At 40.5% G+C, this 20,992-nt stretch overlaps 1 protein-coding gene across 2 annotated transcripts in view; it reads right to left on the reverse strand.

Annotated features, from left to right (window-relative positions):
- Positions 1 to 20,992, reverse strand: part of adamts3 (ADAM metallopeptidase with thrombospondin type 1 motif, 3) — a 149,807-nt gene that overhangs the window by 106,411 nt on the left and 22,404 nt on the right. For both annotated transcript variants that reach the window (XM_084728256.1, XM_084728255.1), the window contains exon 4: positions 7,383 to 7,539. In XM_084728256.1, the coding sequence (XP_084584382.1) occupies positions 7,383 to 7,539 (157 nt within the window). The remainder of the gene's footprint in view (positions 1 to 7,382; positions 7,540 to 20,992) is intronic.

Genomic DNA, 20,992 nt, shown 5'->3' on the forward strand with positions numbered 1-20,992 from the left:
TGCAGCTTCTCCATTCTGGGGCCATCAACCGCCATCTACTGTGGTTAACACACAATTATTACGTACCTCATACAACTCCACTTCAAATAATCCAAACTCTTCCTTTGTGAATAGTGAGATGCCCTGAAAATCATTACATGTGGATTCAAGATGAATCGTGGGCTTTGAGAGATTAGTTTTACAAATGTCAGGAAAACTATTACAAGAAATAAAGGTTTAGGAAAGTGACCTTCAAACAGACAAAACAACACACCTGAAAGCTGCACCTGCTTGGGCACTTTCACCCGCTGAGCAGCTCCTCGCAGGCCGAACATGCCTTGCTCAGAGACATCACAGGAGTGATTGTGAAGAGAGGGGAGGAATTACTCATCCACTGATGTCATCCAGAGTGAATGTGGAAAAATCAATCTTAAAATCCTCTAGTCACCGGGCATAACAGAGACCAGACTGGTTCAAGGTATGAAATCCAATCAACACCAAAATATCACAGGAGGAGAACACGGCCAAGAGCCAAACAGTTGCGATGGCTCTGCTGTGCGGTGCAAATGATCTTCCACAGCATCTGCTGGGATAAATGTTAACCCTTTACTAGCCAAGGGAGGAAGATGCAGTTGTTTTTTATTTGTTTGTCTCTTGAAGCTATAATACTACAATATAATAGCATAACGAGTTGTGTATTTACATTATCCTAAATGATTCAAACAATGTTTGTACACAGAAAAATCTGAAATTTATTCAAGGTAACACGTTTCACTCTAGAAGCTAGTTGCTATACAGTAACTTCCAGGCAAACACAGGATACATCAGACACATCAGAGAGAGAGGAAGGAGGGCAGTGAACGTGACTAAATGTAACATGGACAAAACTTATATTGCCTTGCCCATAAACATGATTTCTGCCAGAGTCACGTCAGATAGATTTTCGTCAAACTGTGCCTTTTGTCACCAGCAGAATTTACATATTGTGCATTTAAAGTCGAGATGAAATGAAAAAAGCATTTTAGATCATGTTGTATTTTTTTTTAACATTTATTTTTTTGAACCAGCCACTTTCAACTAATAATATTATGACATCCATCCACCCATCAATCCGTCAGCACATAGCTAACTAGATAACTTCCATTCACCGGCTGTCTAGCAACAGCAAAGTTCTTTGGGTTATGACACGCCCACTTTTTAACGCTCAAGTCAAATTCCTTCCATCATTATGCCCTGGCTGCCTATCCTGTTTTATTCAGAAATATGTCACAATACAGAAGCTAGAAACTCTCAAAAGGCTGTTTCAGTAGTTAAATTCTGCCACTAGGGGTCTCTCTCATATTAAAACAGGAACAAAAGATGTAGTTTGATGAAGCTGAGAGGTGGCGTGGGATCATGGGAGTTATCCTCTCTTTTTAACAACCGCCGTAGCTGATGAAAATCTATCTGACATGACTCAGGTAGAAATCATGTTCATGGATGATTTAATATTTAAATTTTATTTACTTTACATTAGTCGCATTTGCCGACTTCCTGCCTCGCTCTCTTCATGTACCTGTGTTTTCGTGGAAGCTAGGCCTTGCAAGAAGCTAACTGTAATGTCCTGGTTAAAGTGAAGGTAAAGTTGCACTTGGTAACTTCTAATGCCAGATGCAACAGTAGTTTTAAAAAATGTTGAGGGAATACTGAACATGTCTGCATGACTTTATCATGTGATGCTGGTCTATATTCATGTTAAATATTGAAATTCTGCTCCACAAAACCTACATCAAAGAAATTTCCCCTGCCTCACATTATGGACAGCGAGAAATATTATTCAATTAGAAATGATTTTACAGAGTCACTGTTGATTTCTAACCGCCTCAGTGTCCCTTAACATAGACTCAAAGGCGTCTCCTTAATTATTTTTGAAAAAAACTTTTTCTAACATGGGGTATTGCTCTAAATGCAATTATGTTCATGAAGAAGGCAGCCACAGGCACAAATCTGAGCTCTAGCATTTTCCAGAATGTAACGTCATTGCAGTCAGGAACAAACCACTGTGACGATGTCACTGAATTAATCCAAAATTGACCTAGAATCCAAAAGCAAATTCATTAAAAGTGCTTTTGAATGAACTGTTTACATGACTCGACAATATGATTCTACAAAAAGGCAACAAGCAAGGCTTCGGGGGAGATGTAGTTGTCCTCATGTTTTATGTTCACAATCATGTATTTTTAAATTGTTATCACATTTTTGTCAACAAAACTGCTTATTGTTATGATGATGATGGTTCAGTCCAGAGAGTGGTCCATCTTGACCCAGTGTACTTTAACCTCAGAAATCACAGTTGCCAAAATAACCACTTATGCAGACTTGACAGCTCTGTGCGGCATGTACACAAAATACCACATGCATCAACAATACAGACTGATAAACACATATTTCACATGGCTCTTAGCTGGATCCAAATGGAAAAACTGCTGCATTGACGCTGTCAACAGTTTTGAAAGCTTATTTTCAGTCTGCATCTCCACCACCTGCTGTAGTTTGATTGATGCCACACCTGCCACCTCATGCATTACCTGCACGCCATTTAAACAGGTTTCCTCAAACTTGCTGCTACGTAACAAACAGCACGTCAAATGAAGTGCAGGAGCCTCTGAACTGAACATGAAAATACATAGATTTTTTACAAGGAGAGCACTTCATCTCATTTGATTATCACAGATAAGCAACCAGCTAGCCCAAGCAGGGCATTATGCCTGTGCTTATCATCAAGGCTAATAGCTGTAAACACATATCAGGTGTTGAGAGGAATTGATTTCCTGAGAAAATGTTGCAGCAGCTGAAAACAAACCTGCTGAAAGAGGCACTGGATGTGACTCTGACAGCGTATTGTGTTATAGGTATAAACAGAGTGAGCAGAGTGGTAGTTATTAGTCTTTTGGAGGGTCACATCAGTACAAGAGCAAGTTGTTTACAACACATTTGTGGTGCTTCATACCCAAGACTTAAAAGTTGAAAAGAGGTAACAGCAGGGAGTCCAGCTTCCTTTAAAGGGACTGAATGCATGAAGAAATAAGATGAAACATGTTCATCTTGTCACTTCATGCGTGGGAGTTCAAATTTCATTTAAGACTTTAATTGGCTGATCTCACTCAGGAGGATGAAAAACCTCTCTACATTGCAGCCTATTGATTGCAGCTGATGAAATATTTTTTTTCCATTTACATACATTCACAGAATCTGATGATGGTGACACTGCACACGCCAGTACTGCCGTGCTGATTTGCATTTTAATTGCCATTTATAAATCAAGAGCTGTGTTCAGTTGCGCCCAACGTGGACCTTCTACGGAGTGGGGCCAAAATGCGCCTGACCCATCTCCATGTGGGTTGCAGTGACATCTCGCCGACTGCAGCCAACCTGTGACAAGCCACCTGTCCCTAAAACAAGCATATGCTGCGAGACTGGACCAGAGACAAAATCGTTTGTCAGTCGGTCCTATGTCAGTGTTTGTCCTTTCTGGTATCTGCTTTATTTTATCATATCATTTTCATGTTCACTTTCAGCTGTTAGGACTGTTACTGCTGATGAAAACACAAATAAGCTCAGAAGACTTTCTTTTACTCTGTCTCACTCCTCCTATTCCCTCTAATCAGCTGATTGTGGGTGTTCCCCTTCCTCTTTACTATCCAATCAGATTTTGCCACGGCCTCTGTCTTTGCTCCGTCAGTTGTCATTCAGACAGTCATGCGACCCTCCTCCACCCCTCTCTCCTCCCTCGATCCTCCCCAACGCCTCTCCTCCAGTCTTCAGGTCCAAGCAGCAGGAGTCATCTCACCAGTCTCTGCTTTGCACCTCACCACTACCACCAGTGTCTAGACCCCCGGGGGGTTTCTCTTCACTATAGCTACATCACCCCCATTTATATATGTGCATATTGTTTTCACCACAATGGGGTCTAACCGCCAAAGACTTTTCATGTTTCATATCTCATGCACGTGTCAATAAACTATTTCCTTTTACTCTTAGTCTCTCCTGATTGAATTAGATGTTGCTGCTTCATAATAAAAGCTTTTAATAGCAAAATAAAAGGGGACTTTTATTGTGAAGAATTTATGGGAAATAAAATGATGATATGCCGTTTCAAAGCCGCTCAATTCAAGCTAAGCTCATCTTCAGTAAAAAAAAAAAAAACATCAAGCCTTTAAGCTGTGGCTCTTTTGCAATAGAGATGCAAATCCCTGCCAGGCTGGGCTAACATGCAGAGTCAAAACCAAGTCAAGCCAAGCTAGCACTTGTGTATTTGAAAGGGGTATATGACAGTAATGTGACAGCCATATTGGAAAGCACTGGTCACAGCCACACAGATGCACTTGCTATGACATTGGAAAGAAGAGAGGGATACACAGAGGAAAGGAAAGGAGTAGAGACTGCAAGAAAATGTGAGAGAAAACAGGAGAGAAGAGGGGAGAAGAAATGTTAGAAAAAGGAAAAGATAGAGGAAAGAGCACAAGAGGAGAAGAGTGGACGAGAGCAAACAATGTTATTTGTCAATGTTTCCAAACGAACAAAAAAAAAATGAATTTTCTATTTAAGAAAAGTTACAAAAAAGTTTGTGTATTCTGTGAATCTTTCTTAGAAAGAAAGAAAATCTAAATCAGCAGGTCAAACTTTAAAAAAAAAAAAAAAAACTGTTACTGGTGTGTCTCTAAAAACATTCTCAGAGCACAAGATTATAGCTTGCTGCCTGTGACAGCCTTGTTGTGTGTCTTTTGACTTATTGTGTATATTTTGCTTATTCCTCCCTACTGAATTCCTGTCATCTCCTGTTGATCATATTAAGAGCTTGAAGCCCCAGTGAGATGATAATAAACAGCCATTAGAGCTTCCAGTTTTAATTTAAATGAGACCAACATTTTAAACACTTGTCTCGTCAACTCTCACAGACATTTTCCTGTCTCTTTTCTTGGAGATTTGTAGTAAATAAATAATGTGGGGAAACAGTCCTCCTCACCACCTCCACAAAAAGATAAAGTGATCATATCTCTGCCTTTTATTACCGAGGGATGTGAGGAGGACGTGAAGAAGTGGCCTCAGATAAAGTACAGTAGCTTACTTAGTCAGCACTGCTTTATGGATTTCTTGCTGCCAACAGTGAAGCAATTAACAACCTGAAAAGCTCTGAGGCTTATCAGTACTTCCACAGAAATAAAGTGGGGCAGGTTTTATTAAAGGTGGTGGAGCAGAACCTTGTTTGGGCACATAGAGCCAAGTCAGACCCCCAGAGTCCCGCATCACCACACCACTAAGTCAAGCCCCAGTCAGACAGGATTAAACCTTACAGGGGGAGGTGGGAAATAAAATATTCAGCAGGCTCCTCTCTACTTTAACTCATCATTTCACACTGTTGAATTTTAACCATCAAGATATGACAAGATATGACCAGTAATAGACATGGATGTACTACAGGGCAAGGCCAAAATCCTCCCCAGGAGGGACACTGTAGAGTTGAAGGGGAACCGTGGCGGAAGAGACGTGAGGCAAAGATGCTACGTGAGGTGAATCTGAGTCAAAAATCGCACTTCTTCTCAGAGTCATAACTCAGTCAAATCTGAGCTGATTTAAGATAGATTGCATTAGATAGCATTAGCAGCCTTCTTAGGATAAGGAATTTAAAGCTACAGGAGTTTTGTTAGTTGGTTGATTCAGAATAAGTTTGCTGTTGGTTTACAGGAATGACCCGGCTTCAGCGTATTCAATATTGAACACTTTGACTCTGGGGTATTTGAGCACTGACAGCTGCTCCTCAAAGGTTGAAGCTATTTTGAAACATGAACTGAAGAGGCCAAAAACAATCCTTTTTTTTCTTGTTTATGTTCATTAACTCAGATGCTCCTTCATGTATTAAATAAATAACTAACATGATTACAACTACTGCCAGCATCGCTCCTAAACATCACGGCAGACAAATATCATGTCAGTTTTCACAGCATGTGTGTGGGCCTGTGAGGGAAAAAAATAGAAAGAATTCTAGATCGAACAGCTGACTGCTGTGTTTTGCTCTTTTTTGGGAGTCGACTTTTTCTTCAAGTTTCAGTCTGCGATTGTGTGAAGTCAGAGAAAATAACTTCCGAAACAGCAGTGAGGGCAAACATCTCCACTGGCAGACGACTTTATGTAGAAATGGCAAAGGAAATGCAACACTTAGTGAGTCTGTCAGCAGCTGCTGTGACAAATATAAATATAAGCATCCTACTACCATGCTTTCATTAAGGCAGCAAATATATGCACATCGCCCTGTCAGGCTCAAAACCAGCACTTCAGTTCTGTTTACACCACAGCCAAATCCAGATGGACTGCGATGCAGCCAAGTAGTACATGTGCCAACTGATTGTGACTGCCAATGGAAGGTTTATAATGAATCAATTTATATATGTATTGTTAAAATTTTAGTTTTTGATTACTTTAGAGTTGAACAACGCTTGGTGTTTTGTTCCTTAGCACAAAGTCATTGATAGGAAGAAGTATTTTCTGAGCACAGATCTCCTTCACATTGGATGTGACGCTCAACATGTTTCCATCTGCAGCAACAGTGGCATTTGTTTGGTATAAAGAGAGGGCAAGCTGGGTATTCAGAGCAAGCACTGACAGCTGGTAGCTGTAATAATAACAACAGCAGCAGCAACAGCAGTAATTACAGCAGTAATTTACGTCACCAAAAAGACTCCACTCACTTGCTTTTCCTTTGTTTTTCTTTTCGCAGTCTTTGTCAGGTATCATCATATGACCTTAGTGTGTAACAATGATCACTTAAATCAGCTCTATTCACTGATGAAGACAAGGGTTGCAACTAGCGATCATATTCACTGTTAAGTATTCTATTGATTATTTACTAACTAACTGATCTGATCTGATCTGATCTTCTATCTTGGTCTATAGAATGTCAGAAAATGGTGAAAAAAGTTTTTTTTAATTTCCAAAAGCCCGAGATGACATCCTCAAATGTCTTGTTTTACGTGCAAACCAAATATATTTAGTTTACTGTCATGAAAAGGAAAGCAGAAAATATTCACATGTAAGCAGCTTTCACTTTTTTCTCAAACCAATTAATTGCGTAAATTTTGTTTTCCAGTTAAAGATCATCTGACACACCTGTTTGCAAATAAATGTGCATTATTTTGTCATTTTCATCATTTAAAAGTCACCAGAATGCAGGAAAGAAAAGTTATGAAATTCAAGTCAAATGATTTTGGTGAAGGACTTCCAGACACCTCACTTCGGTTTCAAAATCCTCTTGAGAACTCAAGGTCAGCGAGTACGAGTGGCAGCAGTAGTAGAGGTAGTACCTATACTAATAACACCCTTCTGCTATCCGTCCCAGTAGCGGTAGACACGGTGGTCGTGCGTCCTACCTTCTAGCTGGTAGTCCACGGAGATGTCGGAGGGGGCCTGCAGCAGAGCCGACCTGCGATAAACCACGTGGACTCTGCCCTGATCCTCCAGCTCCTGAGTGCCTCTCTCCAGGGGCTCGATGAAGTACTCATCTGAGTCGGTGCGGATCATCCCAGCCTGCAACATAACACTAGGTCAGTGAGTGGGATCATACAGCAAGTACACCTGCAAAACCTGAAAAATCTAATGAGATATCTAATTGATTGGACAACAGACGACAACATAATGACACCATGATGCCCTCTATAACAATCCTCGTACCAAACAGATGCAAGAAAAACATGCCAATGAAACTACAGATGTGCTAATGTAATATTCAGTAATTTCACAGAATGTTTCGAAGTGGTAATTACCTTATTAAATGTATATGGGTTTTTCAGTGCGTCACTGTGACAGGTTGTTTTTTCGTCAACTTGACTGTTTGCAATTATCAGCTGGTCACCCGTCAGCTTCAGGCGGTGATCAGAAAGCTCCACATCATTAGTGGCACATTGGAGGGAAATTGTTTTGTGATTGCTACCTGCCAACCTCAGATTTCCTGCAATAACACGTCAGTCATGCCCACAGTCGAGGGTGGATATAAAGGGTCACACTGTCCAGTTACCACGATAATGTACAAACAAACTGAATGTACGCCTCATCAAAGCCAAATGATGGGTGAAAGCAGGTGTCGTGAAGGCTGAGTAAAGCTGCATTAAAACACGTGTTAGCGTGGTAACAGTTTATTTGAGATGGTGTGAAGAAAACACTTACACGGTCACAACCACTTCATGACACCTGTCGTGAACATGAAGGAGTCTCTATGAATGTTTATGATTGTTATCACTGAGTGTCATTCGATCAATTATGGTTACAAGAACTTGACATGAACAAAGATGAAAATGTGTTTGTTATGACAACTTGACATGAACCAATGGTCTTATGACAGGCAGTGTCAAAACTAACCACATATGACAGTATAATGACATGTTAAACATAAAGCTAAACATTTTCTTTAAGTCAAAGTTATCATGACTAAGACACTGACAGGTTATGATGTCTTGGTTAATGTCAAGTTGTCATAACAAAGACATTATTGGCTTGATTCATGTCAAATTGTCATAACAAAAACATCTTAAATAATGTCAACTTTGCATTAGAAATGACATATTGACCAAATGATGCTTAACAACAACAGTCATGAACATTCATAAGGACTCCTATATAGGTTACCGCATGATAAGCTGCAACTGAGGAGTATGTTACCATGCACTGCACTTTGCTAACCATCTAGACTCACAATGATTAATGGATAATGAATCATTTATTAAATTAATCAACAACTATTTTGATAATCGATTAATCAACTTGAGCAAATGTTTTAAAGTAAAAAAAACAAATTCTCTGTTTCCAGCTTCTTATCTTGTGCTATTTTCTGACAATTTATTGACCAAACGACTGATCAATAAATTGAGAAAAATAACTGACAGATTAATGAACAATAAAAATAATCATCAGTTGCAGAACTAAAACCATCTGTAGCTATTTTGTGTGATTACTCTGAATTTTCCTGCATGAATATTACAAATGTTCCCTACAGATGTATGACAAACGCAAATGAGAATGTTAAAAAGGCCTCATCTTTGTGTAATGTTTTGTAACGTAAAATGCAAATATGTACAATCTGCTCATCTGTGCAGCACTTATAACATGTGTCACTCTGTTGTGAACGCCAGCGATATCCAGTGAGACGGGAGGCACATTAATGATTCAGTGTTTAACAATCACATTTATCCATGAGAGAGAGAGAGAAAACTGGCTTGGCAGAGAGAAATGCTGTTACCGTGCACCTGTACGCAGACAGAGCAACCTCTCACAGAGCTCCAGAGGAATTTGGTCCAGCTCTCAGTCAGCCGGTCCAGATCCACGGCTGCACCTCGCAGGCCTTACCTCGCCCTGGCCTCTCCGCTAACACTCTGTTGGACTGTGCACATATGGTGCTTTGCAACCAACACGCACACTGAACTAATTTCCAACTCCCATAGTCCCCAATCAACCCAACACTCTCCCCACTCTCCTCTCTTGTTTACACGCACTGCTGGCTGGAATCCAGTTTTGAGTTCTTACTCAAGTTTACATGTAACTTTGATACTGTGTGACTGAGTCTCCTCGCTGCCATTAATAAAAACATTAACAGAACATTCATGTCCTGAGGTGTGCTGCACATACATAAACAGTCTGCCAGTAAAATGAAAAGAAAAGATATAGTATCAAACGACCTCTTACTTGGAAAAAGTTGCCACTACTTACTGCCACTTTCTAACACAATAACAATGCTGTGTTAGTCTGTTTTGTTGCAGTTTAAGAGGACCAGGTTTCTTCTGGGAAAAAAAAAAAAGCAGGCCATGATGTTGACAGACGTCACTTGAAAACCGGATTATCAAACCTCTGCTTTAACATAAACAAGATAAAATGACTTGCTGACGAACCCTGGAGGCCTGGATACACCTGTTTAAAGGCACCCTGTTGAGGTTTCTTGTAAACAAACACAGTCATGTTCAGTGTTTCAAATCAAAACATAACGTGTGCTTCCTTCAGGCTTAAAACCACGCTGAATGCATTTCCTCTCTCATAAAACATTTGCAAAGCATATCTTTTTAATACTTGGAAACCTGTGATGTTTACGTCTACAGTCTTTTCCTGTTGCATCGCCACATTTTCGGTGCATAACTCCCACTAATCGTCAGAGTAGCATGAAACTGAGGAATGTCAAACAGCCTCCCTTTCAAAAAGTCCTCCTAATAACAAATTACAAAATAGAAGAAGAAAACATGTCATTTGTCCATGCCATCCTAGAATCAAACAAAGTGTCTGCTGTTCTGACAACATCATTTGTCTGCCTTCCAAAATAAATGTTGAAAAATAGGCCTGTTATTTGATGTGATAAGGCTATGATTAAGGTCTTTCTTCTTGGGAGGACAGTCTCTGCCAGGTTGATTTTTCATCACGATTTCCAGCAATATACTGTGCATGCCCACCGTAGCTAGCAACTGATTACTGTATACTGTATTTACCCTGTTTGTCTTCTCATTTCTTGTGTTTTATGGCTTGAATGCACAACACGTTCACATCACTGCTCTTTTCAGCTGGGAGCAATGCATATCAGGCCAAGTCCATGTCGTGAGTGAACATGGGCATCCTAATGAGCGTTACAGCGGAGCAAGATAAAAAAAAAAGGCAAAAAAGTGGTACCATTCAACAAAATATCACTTGATGGGACTGGCAATCTTGCAGCGGAGTTGTCTGAGGCACTTTAGTCTATTACTTAAAGCAGACAGCAGTCACTACAGCCCCGCTTAGGAGAACTAGCAGGAACACTGGTATAGGAAGCTAAGCAATGGGTCAGCGAATCTGAGCTAACCTTTTAAAACAGACTTCATACAAAAGCACAAAGAAACTGATTGAGGCAGCGGTAGACAAGCAGCTCACATGTTCTGTGACGTAAAATGTTGGTTTGGTCGTTTGGTTGGTGTAAAGGGAGCCATATTTTGCTTTTATAATGGTGATTTCCCATCTGTCTGATGGCAAGCAAATGAGGGGAAAATACTTTAAATATAGTGCACACTTGAAATGTTTAGTGGGGCCATGGTGACTGCCACTTACTGTTGGTAAGTACCTCATACTGTACAACTTCAGATTATCCAAACTATCCCTTTAATATCGCTATTTTACAACTTGTCTCTTCCTAATTCAACAAAGTCAAATATGAGATTTGTGGGGGCTATCAAGCATATTCTGTCTTCATTACTTGTATAAACTATAGACATGTTGGACAGAGAATTAAAATCACTGATGAACAGTCATTCAAAATCCCCCCAGGTAATGTGAGAGTCATGCAAACTGCTTCTCACAGAGCGTGTTTGTTCACAGCTCCCTTAGATCTCAAACAACAATCAGACTTTTGTACAGAAGCTCTCAGAACGATGAATATGATGAACCACACTTAGCCTCCGCAAGTGAATCACAACAAAGCCCTGAACGCACACAGTATGTTGCCAGCAATCTCACATTAGAGAGGATATAGATGCATACTGAACAAAAACATGCATCATATGGACAATGTACAATTCTCATTCAAATGAAATTCGGATTTGATGGCAGCAAATGGTTATCGGGACGTGAATGGACGTGATACGAGACAAGAGTACAAAATAAGAGAGATTATGTGACAGCTTCCTTATCAGAGAGAGCAGCATCTCCCTCAGAGTGATGTGAATACAGTGCTGTCAAAAGGAGATTGTAAGGCCGCAACGGCTACATGTCTTAATTTGTATTTTAAAAAATGCCGTAGTCGCCAAAAAAACTCTTAGTCAGGTCTTACAAATGCATAACAAACAATATATCTTGTCGCCTGCATTGTAAACTTTAACATATTTGCAGCAGGGATTTGGTCCTCAGCTTATTGTGTACATTTATCTTACACCTGCAGGCATCATCCACAAACACAGATTCTGTATACTCTGTATGTCAGCATACATTGCCAGGCTGTAAGGTAGTTTGCTTAGCCGTGTGCCAATAACCGTTTCCTCACATGCACTATACAGAGACAACATTATCCAGCCTGAATTAATCCTGGCACTGCACCCGTAAATACATGTTGTCACTCAGTTTTCTTCCCTTTATTTACTCTGAGCTCATCCCCACCTTGACTGACTCCCAGGCAGCTAAATAAATTCACCTTGAGACCGGTATGTTGACAGAGGCTGAGCTTGGAAGCAAATATGAAATTAAACAGAAATTACTACAGTGTAGCTCTCTCTCATTCACTGATTATGCCAGCATCGAGAAAGAAGAAAATGCTGAGCGTCTTAGAAGTTAAAGGGAAAGTCTGGATTATTTTAAGTGGGGATTTATGAGGCATCACCTACAGTGTATTACCTACAGTAGACGCTGGCTGGCCTGCCCTCAGTTAGGAGGAGAAGACAAGGGCACCAGCACAGAAGGTGCAATGTGCTGCTGTGGACAGGGTCAGAAACAAAAAGGTATTTCAGCCACTTAAAAAAGGTCTACCTCAAACAAACCAATATCAATATGGATGGCCTTTTCCAACAGGAATGACCTCACCTTTCAGCTTTCAACTTTATTTGTCTCAATGGGCAATTGATTTTGCAGCATAAGTGCAACACATGAATTAAGACATAACAATAAAAAACAGTGTGTAACACAGACTCTGCACTGCATCAACAAACAGCATCGTCGTCAAGAGCAACAACTAAAAACAACGATGCCCAAGCTGTCATCCCGCTATATAAAATATGATCAGCATATATCAACTTCAGTGTACTATCTGCAACAGATGGCGGCCCCAGGGTGTGAAAATTGCAGAGAAGTCATTACCTCCAATTTTTTCAATAAAGTGCGCTGCTATTTTTGATTTATATTGCTGAAATCTTATTTTTCTTAAGGCATCTCAGGCTGTTCATTATCTGTTTTGTAAACCCTGTGAATGTTTTGTTATTTGTTTTACTTCTTTATACTAAAAAAGGGTCAAATTTGGAGGTTTTTTTATTAGCATGCAATGGTTTTACTGGTCTGCATGTGGCCCATGAGCTGAAATGAGTTTGACACCCCTGTTTTAGGTAGACTCTTTTTTAAGTGGCTATATTTTGCTGCTAACCCTGTCCACAGTTCTTTGCTTAGCTTTTATGCTGATACTCCTCTCTGCTTCTCCAAACTGTGGTTGTTCCGGCCAGCATCCACTGTAGCTAATACACTGACTATTGATGAGTACCTAATACAACCTCACTTCAAATAATCTTCCCTTTAATGGACTCATACCAATAATAATAATAAAAAACCTCAAGATCTAACCCTCCAATAGAACATGCTTCAATTTCGGATCAGTGAAGTTGAAGCGTGTTTCTTCAAAAAAAATAATAAAATGAGAGGCAGAACAGAGTCCAGATGTGCATCTCTCCTCTGACACACATTATAAATTAGCTGCAGACCTATTAAAAAACCTCTTCGGGTGAAGGTGGGATTCCGCAGGCGGGGCAGGCAAACTGACAGATGGATAATTGGACAAGAGTTGTGAATCCGTCCAGTGTTGCTATTTAATTCTGAGCATCTTGAGGGCTATAGGAGCTGAAAATGCCACCTTCTTGTTAAGACGTGGCAGACAGTGTGAGGAGTCAAAGTCTAATTTTATAAACCAACGTCATGCAAGAGTCTATGTAATGAGACTGGGAGCTGGCATTTTAATATTGATCAGAGCCGCTCCACAACATGACGCACAAGTGGGGTGTGTTTCGACGATATCTCAAATCCCTCTGTGTGTAAGACAACAACTAACACTGTCTGCACTTTTACTGAATGCCGCTGATATTCAAAAGATACAAGTTTTTCATGCACCTCCTTGGGATCAAAACTGGGCCAGAACTGCAAGGCTCTAATCAATTCAGTCAATACTGGTGGTTCAGTAGTTTTTAAGCCTTTTTATCCAAGCTTGTCTATGGAGACAAAGACAGAGGCAGAGAAAAGAGAGCAGCTCATTAAATCTCATTTTGCTTTATAAAAACCCATAAAAAGGAGACCATGTTATATGAAATATGCTTGCTGTGTCTTAACAAGGCAAAAATACTCCCATCTAAATGAGCAAGGCGTTTCAGTAATCTGTGCCGACCAAAGAAAGTGCCGAGCTCCCACCAATATGAATGAATGGGGACAGACACAGCTGAAATTCTATTTTCATCTGTCCTTAAAGCAAAGACATGATAAACATTATTATAGTTTAATGCAAATTTTATAATTTTCTAAGCCAGGATGAGAAGGTTATCCATTCATTTAAAGTAAAGAAGAATAAAGCATGTTGGATGCACTCAGGTTGAGGTTGAAGGTGTTAAACTGTGGTTAAAATTATTCTTATTATTTCAAGTGCCACTGAAAACTGAATGAATTGTGTGTTTCATCATTCCCAATTAAGGTCTATTTTTAACTAACAAACAAACAAACAAACAAATAAACAAACAGGTATTGAGCAGGTGTCTGCGTTCCACCACATTTTCCCTCCAAAAACCCAGTCTCTTTCCATGCTCCTTCTAGACACGACTTAAGAGTGTGGAAAAACTCACACATCCTAAGATTCGTTGACTCATGGGCCTGTAATTCTCATTACACACCAGAAATTTTTCAATGGGTGAAAAAGAGGAGAGGGGACGGTTTTTATTTTAATTATGAAAGGGTAAAAAAGTAAAATTTTGCCTGACGGTGGCGCCAGAGGAAAGTACATGTTGTTACCTACAGGGATAAATGTTTAGCACATTATTGTTTTCCTCTGAAATGGGCATTTGGTCTGACTCATCCTGCACTCATACATTAATTAAAGAAGCACTGGAACCAGACAGACATTAGCGCACTCATTCATTTCAATAAGACCACTGTTTCACCGCAAGGAAGGTACCATTACAGATACTCCAGCAAAAAAAAAAACATACACAACATTCAACTTTTCTGTAATGTAATGCAACGTCATCAGTGATGCATAGCAAGATGCATACCAGAGCCCTGCACTTGCAAAAAAACAAACTCCAGCCCTAGCCCATGGTGTTCAAGCCCTAGCCTGACAAAGCTTGCAATTTTTCAGCCCGAACCCACACTGAGACTGACACCAATTATCGCTTTTAGCCGTCTCCTAATGCGTCCTCTCTCTAAGATGCACTCTGTCTCTGATGTAGCTCTCTGCAACATGGCGCTCGGGCCACACTGGCCACATGTACCTGTACATGACAACTACTTTGATGAACTGCCACGGCTCGCCGCCAGTCCCATCTTTCTACCGTGAGTCTGCAGAGGAGTTTTAAAGAGAAGTCAAGGGGTGTAACCAGAAATCACAGCAATCATTCATATAGTTGTTGAGATATTTCAGTCTTGATCTATAAGTTGGACAGATACATGAATGAATGGACAGGCAGACATCATCACACCTTGAGTCATGCAGCTTGTGCATCTAAAAACTGTTGAATTATTAATTTATGAACAAGGAAATTTGACTTTGTCCTGTCCTGTATTTCAGATAAATTTAGTTTTGGGGTGATTCAGCAACAACTTGGCTGCATATATTTGGAAATATTCCAAATACGCCTACAACTGTATGATGAGTACGGCAGTACATCCAACAATTAGAAAAAAAAAAAAATGGATAATTAACTCAAGCGTAAAGTGTAATGTTGTTATTGACCTTCACCACACTGTTAACAGATTTTGAGACTTTTGGGACGAATAACACAAGCAATATCTGGAGAAAATGACCTTTGAGGCTTTATTTTGTTAGTAGTGAGTGGATCACAGCTGTCACTGCAGATCATCACGCTGCCTCCACCAGTCATTTTGTATTAAATGATAGTATTTGACTTGGGCCTCTGTGGCATTTAGGAGGATACACAGGAACATTTCTGAACAAGAGGACATGAAACTATACTGCGCTTCTTAGTACTGTGGCTAATACGATGTACTTGGAATATTTACACATAATATGCTTAGAAGATACACAATACTGACAAACAATAAGAAATGTCATTGGGACAATGAGGCAGTTGGCCAAACCTATTAAATCATAGGTCAAGGGCAGCATCCATACAGTTTCAGCATCATTCATCATCTGTGTTTTACCTGCTGTTAAAGGAAAAAAAGGTTAAATGAAAGAAAATACGATTGTAGTAGATTGTAGAAAATACGATTGTATCACTCTTTTAGTGAATTTCTCTCAGTTGCACAGAAACATCTTAATAAAGATGGCTGCTGGATGAATGTTCGAAGGACATACTCGAGTGATTATTTCACCCAGAGTAACATAACATAACTATCTATAAATAAGAGAGCTGTGCAGAGTGACTTTTTTAAGCTGGTGGTTAGCACTGTCGCCTGACAGCGAGAACGTCTTTTTGGCTCTGAGGTGTCAAATCAAGTGAATGATCCATTCAGATAAAATGTGGTGAGCCACCTCCCCACCAGCAGGATTTTAGAAGAAGTGAAACCAAGTTGCAGTTTCAAGCATGGTTTTAAAGTAAAACCAAAAGTTCGAAACTGTAACTCCCCTAAGAGCGCATTTCTGTAACCCAAGATATTTTAATGCATTTTGAGGGCAAACAATCAGTCATATAATCCCCCAGGGTAGTTCTCTGGAGCCGTTAAACTATTTGTGGGCTAGTTCCTGACAACAACAAATAAAAACTGTTGCTGGAAACCACCATGTGAGAAATCTTTCAGTCAGGATATGAAATAGATTAAGAAAACAATCTGACACCACAATCTATACTCAAAGTCCACTGACTGGCCATCTCTGAAGCTTTCAAATGCATGACACATTTCTCTCCAAAAGAAAACACAAAACAACGCTTTTGTCTTGTGGATTACTGGATAGTTGTAGCTCTTCAGAGAACCTTATCCATACGTCCTTTATCTGGCACAGCTTATTGTTAGCAGGGTTGCAGGGGGGCCGGAGCTGCTCCCTGCTGACACGCAAGAGGCGGGGTAGACAGATCGACAGTTCATTACGGGGCTGACAACTGACCTTTCTCGCTCATATTCACACCTGTGGGAAATTTCAACGATTAACCTAATAACCTGCATGTCTTCAGACTGTGGGAGGAAGCCGGGGCAGAAGAAGAGAACCCACGCAGACATGGGAAGAACATGCAAAACATAACATAACATAAAAAGGCCCTGCCCCAGAAACAAACTCCCCAGCAACACAGCCAGGCCTCAAACCTTTGACATTTCTAAGAATGACAACATGACAGCTCCCTAAAAGTGATGTCCTGGTGGATGGCTGCAGTATAGGTCATCAATCGCACCCTCTCTGTGTTAACTGATGGGACATGAGCTCTGCCCACGTTTGAGTCGGCTGGCAGTGTGGACGGGAACTCGACACTGTGGCTTCAACCCTCACTACTGGGCAGATTCTTGCTCCAAATGATGTCACCAGCACAAGACGGCAGCAGTCATATCCAGAATATTCGGCTTAATTTTGTACACTGGGAGGAAATGGAGAAGCGCCATCCACCTGATTGAACCTTGTTGGTTTAAGGCGATAGTTCTAACCACTGCACCACCACGCCGCCCTACCTTCTGAAACCTTTCAAGGTATATGTAGCAACTGTTTTATATAATCTCCACTTTAGGTTGTGACTAACTACACCACTTAGCTGTTCTAAAACAACAACCTCTTGCTTAAATAAACTGTATCGACTTGGCACTTTTATACTTTACCAGATAAAGCTTGTCACAACATGACTCTCAGTCACCCATCTAAAAACTAATAGAGATGGAGCAAGGCATGATGGCACGGCACTGGCCTGATTAGGAGCAATCCGCAGTGTCTTAATTTGACATACGGACAGGTATGAGCCAAGAATCGAACCGCCAACACTGCAATTAATGTACAATTCCATCTACATGCTGGGCTACAGCTGCCCCTAAATGAGACGCCTAAGTAGAGCTTTGCTTTAAAAGGAGACAAACCAAAATGTTTGGGAGCCACTGGACCGAATGATTAATTGGACAATGAAAACAAGCTAAAGGATAAAACCCACAAAGCTAAATGTCAGATGCAGGGTTTTTCCATTGTCACTTTTAGCTGTGCAGAGTCAGACCATGCCAAACTGATTTGCATTTCCATTACCACTTACAACACTTTGAGCTGTGCTGAGTCGCAACTGTGTGGGGTGGACAGTATTTTCTGTTTCATGTTCCCTTTCAGTTATCTAGGAGACGTGTTATGTTACTGCTGATGAAAACCCAACATTTCCTGATTTTGCTGCTTCATGATAAAAACTGCACATACAAATGCCTGCTCCGCTAAGCTGATTCTCTGCGTCGAGCCAATTCAGGCCAAGCCAGCATATTTGTATGGATAAGGAGCTATAATGCTACAAAGCTGTGAAAATCAGACCTATTGTCCCTTCAATTAAGCCTTTATTCCAAGAGGTAAAAATTAAATAAAAGGAGATACTCTGCAATAACCTCAAACCAGTCTGTTTTTCCAATGACTGGAGATTTAATTTAATCTGTGGAATATCAGCGAGGTCAGCTTCAGGTGAACTGATGTGTGGACAAAAGCATGCATGTGATTATCCCAACAAACCCGTATGTACAGTTTCACGCATCACGTCATCCTCCTCCGAACTACTTATAAATTATCATCCAGGAATCTCTTTCACAAACAAAAAACATTTGGAAAATCCATCTCCAGCTGGAAATTATGTCTCTGGGAGGCCAAGTCTGTGAGATAAAATGCCTCGCGGATGATTATTTGGCAACAGTCCCTTAATTAGTGTATAAAATGCAGTGCAATAAATTGATTAAAAAACACACTCTGACATTACGCAAGACTTAAAACTCTTTAAAGCTTCTCTGCCATCTCAAGTTCAGTTCCACCGCAGAAGGGTCTCTGATGGTACATTTGTTGCCACCCAGTATTCGGTCTTACCCGATGTCAGAGGAGACAATGGCAGGTGTCTGACAGAGGCTCTAAACACAACCCTCAAAAAAGGGATCAAGAGTCCTGTGTTCCATCAGTTTAATATCCCCAACATCAGCCGCGGCCAAGCAGACAGCACTCGTCTGCCAAAAAAAACATATGGGATTCAGCTGAAGGGCTCCAGTTTTTCAAAAACAGTCTCTTTCAGTCTAAACTTCTTAAGGAGGTCGGTATGAACGTGCTTTCGTTAAAAAAAAAAAAAAAAAAAAAGTTGAGGTACTGCAACGTTGAAAAAAGGTCTGAATTCAGCCAGGACACTGCCACCTTTCACCCTCGGTGTTGTTCAAAGGTGTGTTTGCTTTCAAAAATGTGAGCAAACCTTCGTCATCATTACCTGCCATTTTCATCCCCAGCCTTTAAAGGAACTTTAAGGGGAAAAAACACACAAGTTAATTTCTTCTGATTTGCAGGGGGGAAAGAAGGTACTGAAAGTCTTCAATCCCTCGGTGGAGAAACTATTTTTGAGAATGCTTAAACAACAATAAACAGAAATTTACAAAAAATATTTCAAAAGTCTACAATATCTTATCCACATACTCCATATATTTCATTTTTTCTAGCACTTATGTGTAATATCAGAGTATAACATACAGTAGATGGAGATCAGCATGCCCCCAGTTTGGAGAAGCAGACAGGGGCACCAGCAAGGAAGCTTAGCAATGTACTGCTGTGGACAAAAAAACGTCCATCTAATACAATCAATATCAGTCTAAGTGTGTGCTATATTTAGATTTTTTTCAGCGGGTGACATTGCCTCCAGACAGCCTTTTCCAAAAGGAAACCACTGTTCTATAACTCTCTCCCAACCAACCTAACTCGATGGGTAAAATCAGTAATTTTACCTCACAGAAAATGGAAGTTGTTTGCCTACTGCTGCCTCAATCTGCTAGTTTGTATGTGTTATTGTGTGACATCAATGAATCCAAACTATTCCTTTTAAAAAATCCTTTCCATAGCAGTTCATTGGTTAGCTTTCATGCTGGTGCTCCTCTGCTTCTCCAAGCTGGGGCCATGCCAACCGCCATCTACTGGAGGTAACAAACTGACAATCAATAGCCATTACAACCCTATATTTAATACTGTCTATTTAAACAGATTTTGTTGCCTTCAAGTGTTTACTGAGAAGAAAGAAATATTAGAAAGTCAATAACAAGGAGTCTACATGTAATGAATTGAAATAAAAAAGAGTTTTTCTGATAAAAGTGCAGGGCAGAGAAGGATGAAACAGGCTGCACTTTGAGAAACAATATAAGAATTTATTTCAGCTCAGCTTTTTTGTGCCACTCCACCAAACAGAGCAAACATTTACAGACGGCTTTGAGGAGGCGGTGAGGAGTCCACACTTGACTTTAAATAAAACCTCGCGCCAGTGAATGGCCCTCAATGTCCGTCTGTAACGACAACAGAAAATGTGGGCTCCTCTTAAGTTTATATAGGTCATGATTAAAAATGTTTCAACACATAAATATCAATAAAAGCACCCCTGCAGTACACACTGGACTGAAGCCTCGCCTGCTGAGGAGAAAACTTGGAAGAAATAGCTTGGCTTTGCATATCTTGGTGTGCCTCCCCTCCTGTACCTCAAACCATATACCCAAACAGCTCTGGGGTCAAGCCTCTGCAACAAGCCTTGGCTAAGTCAACAAGGAACATTAAGAACTATTAGTGAATAAAACTCTTGTGCCCGACTACAGTTCGCTGCAAAGAGGAACTGGCTCACTTTCTTTTTCTAATCAAATAGGATATTTTCTTTGCTTTTTTTTCTCCACGGCAGCTCCAGATATGTCAGGAGCTGTGCGCGTCCAGAATGCTCTTTTATGTCTCTGAGGCCAAAAGTTTAGGCCACTGAACACACGTAGCTCTTAGCAAAACATTAACATATCTTATTTGCTCATTTTGTCACTCTCCATGAATCTCAGCGTTGTAAACGTTTCCTCCGAGGCGAGTCTTGCCCGAGGAGTTTGAGGAGGGAGGCGCTAAGCTGGCTGGATGGACTGACAGCGAAGGGGTCAGGAGAAGAGTTCCAGCTAAAATGTCCACTAAACAGGCAGGGCT

The sequence above is a fragment of the Lutjanus erythropterus genome, chromosome 10, assembly GCF_056507025.1.
Source record: "Lutjanus erythropterus isolate fLutEry1 chromosome 10, fLutEry1.hap2, whole genome shotgun sequence".
Taxonomy (NCBI): domain Eukaryota; kingdom Metazoa; phylum Chordata; class Actinopteri; order Lutjaniformes; family Lutjanidae; genus Lutjanus; species Lutjanus erythropterus.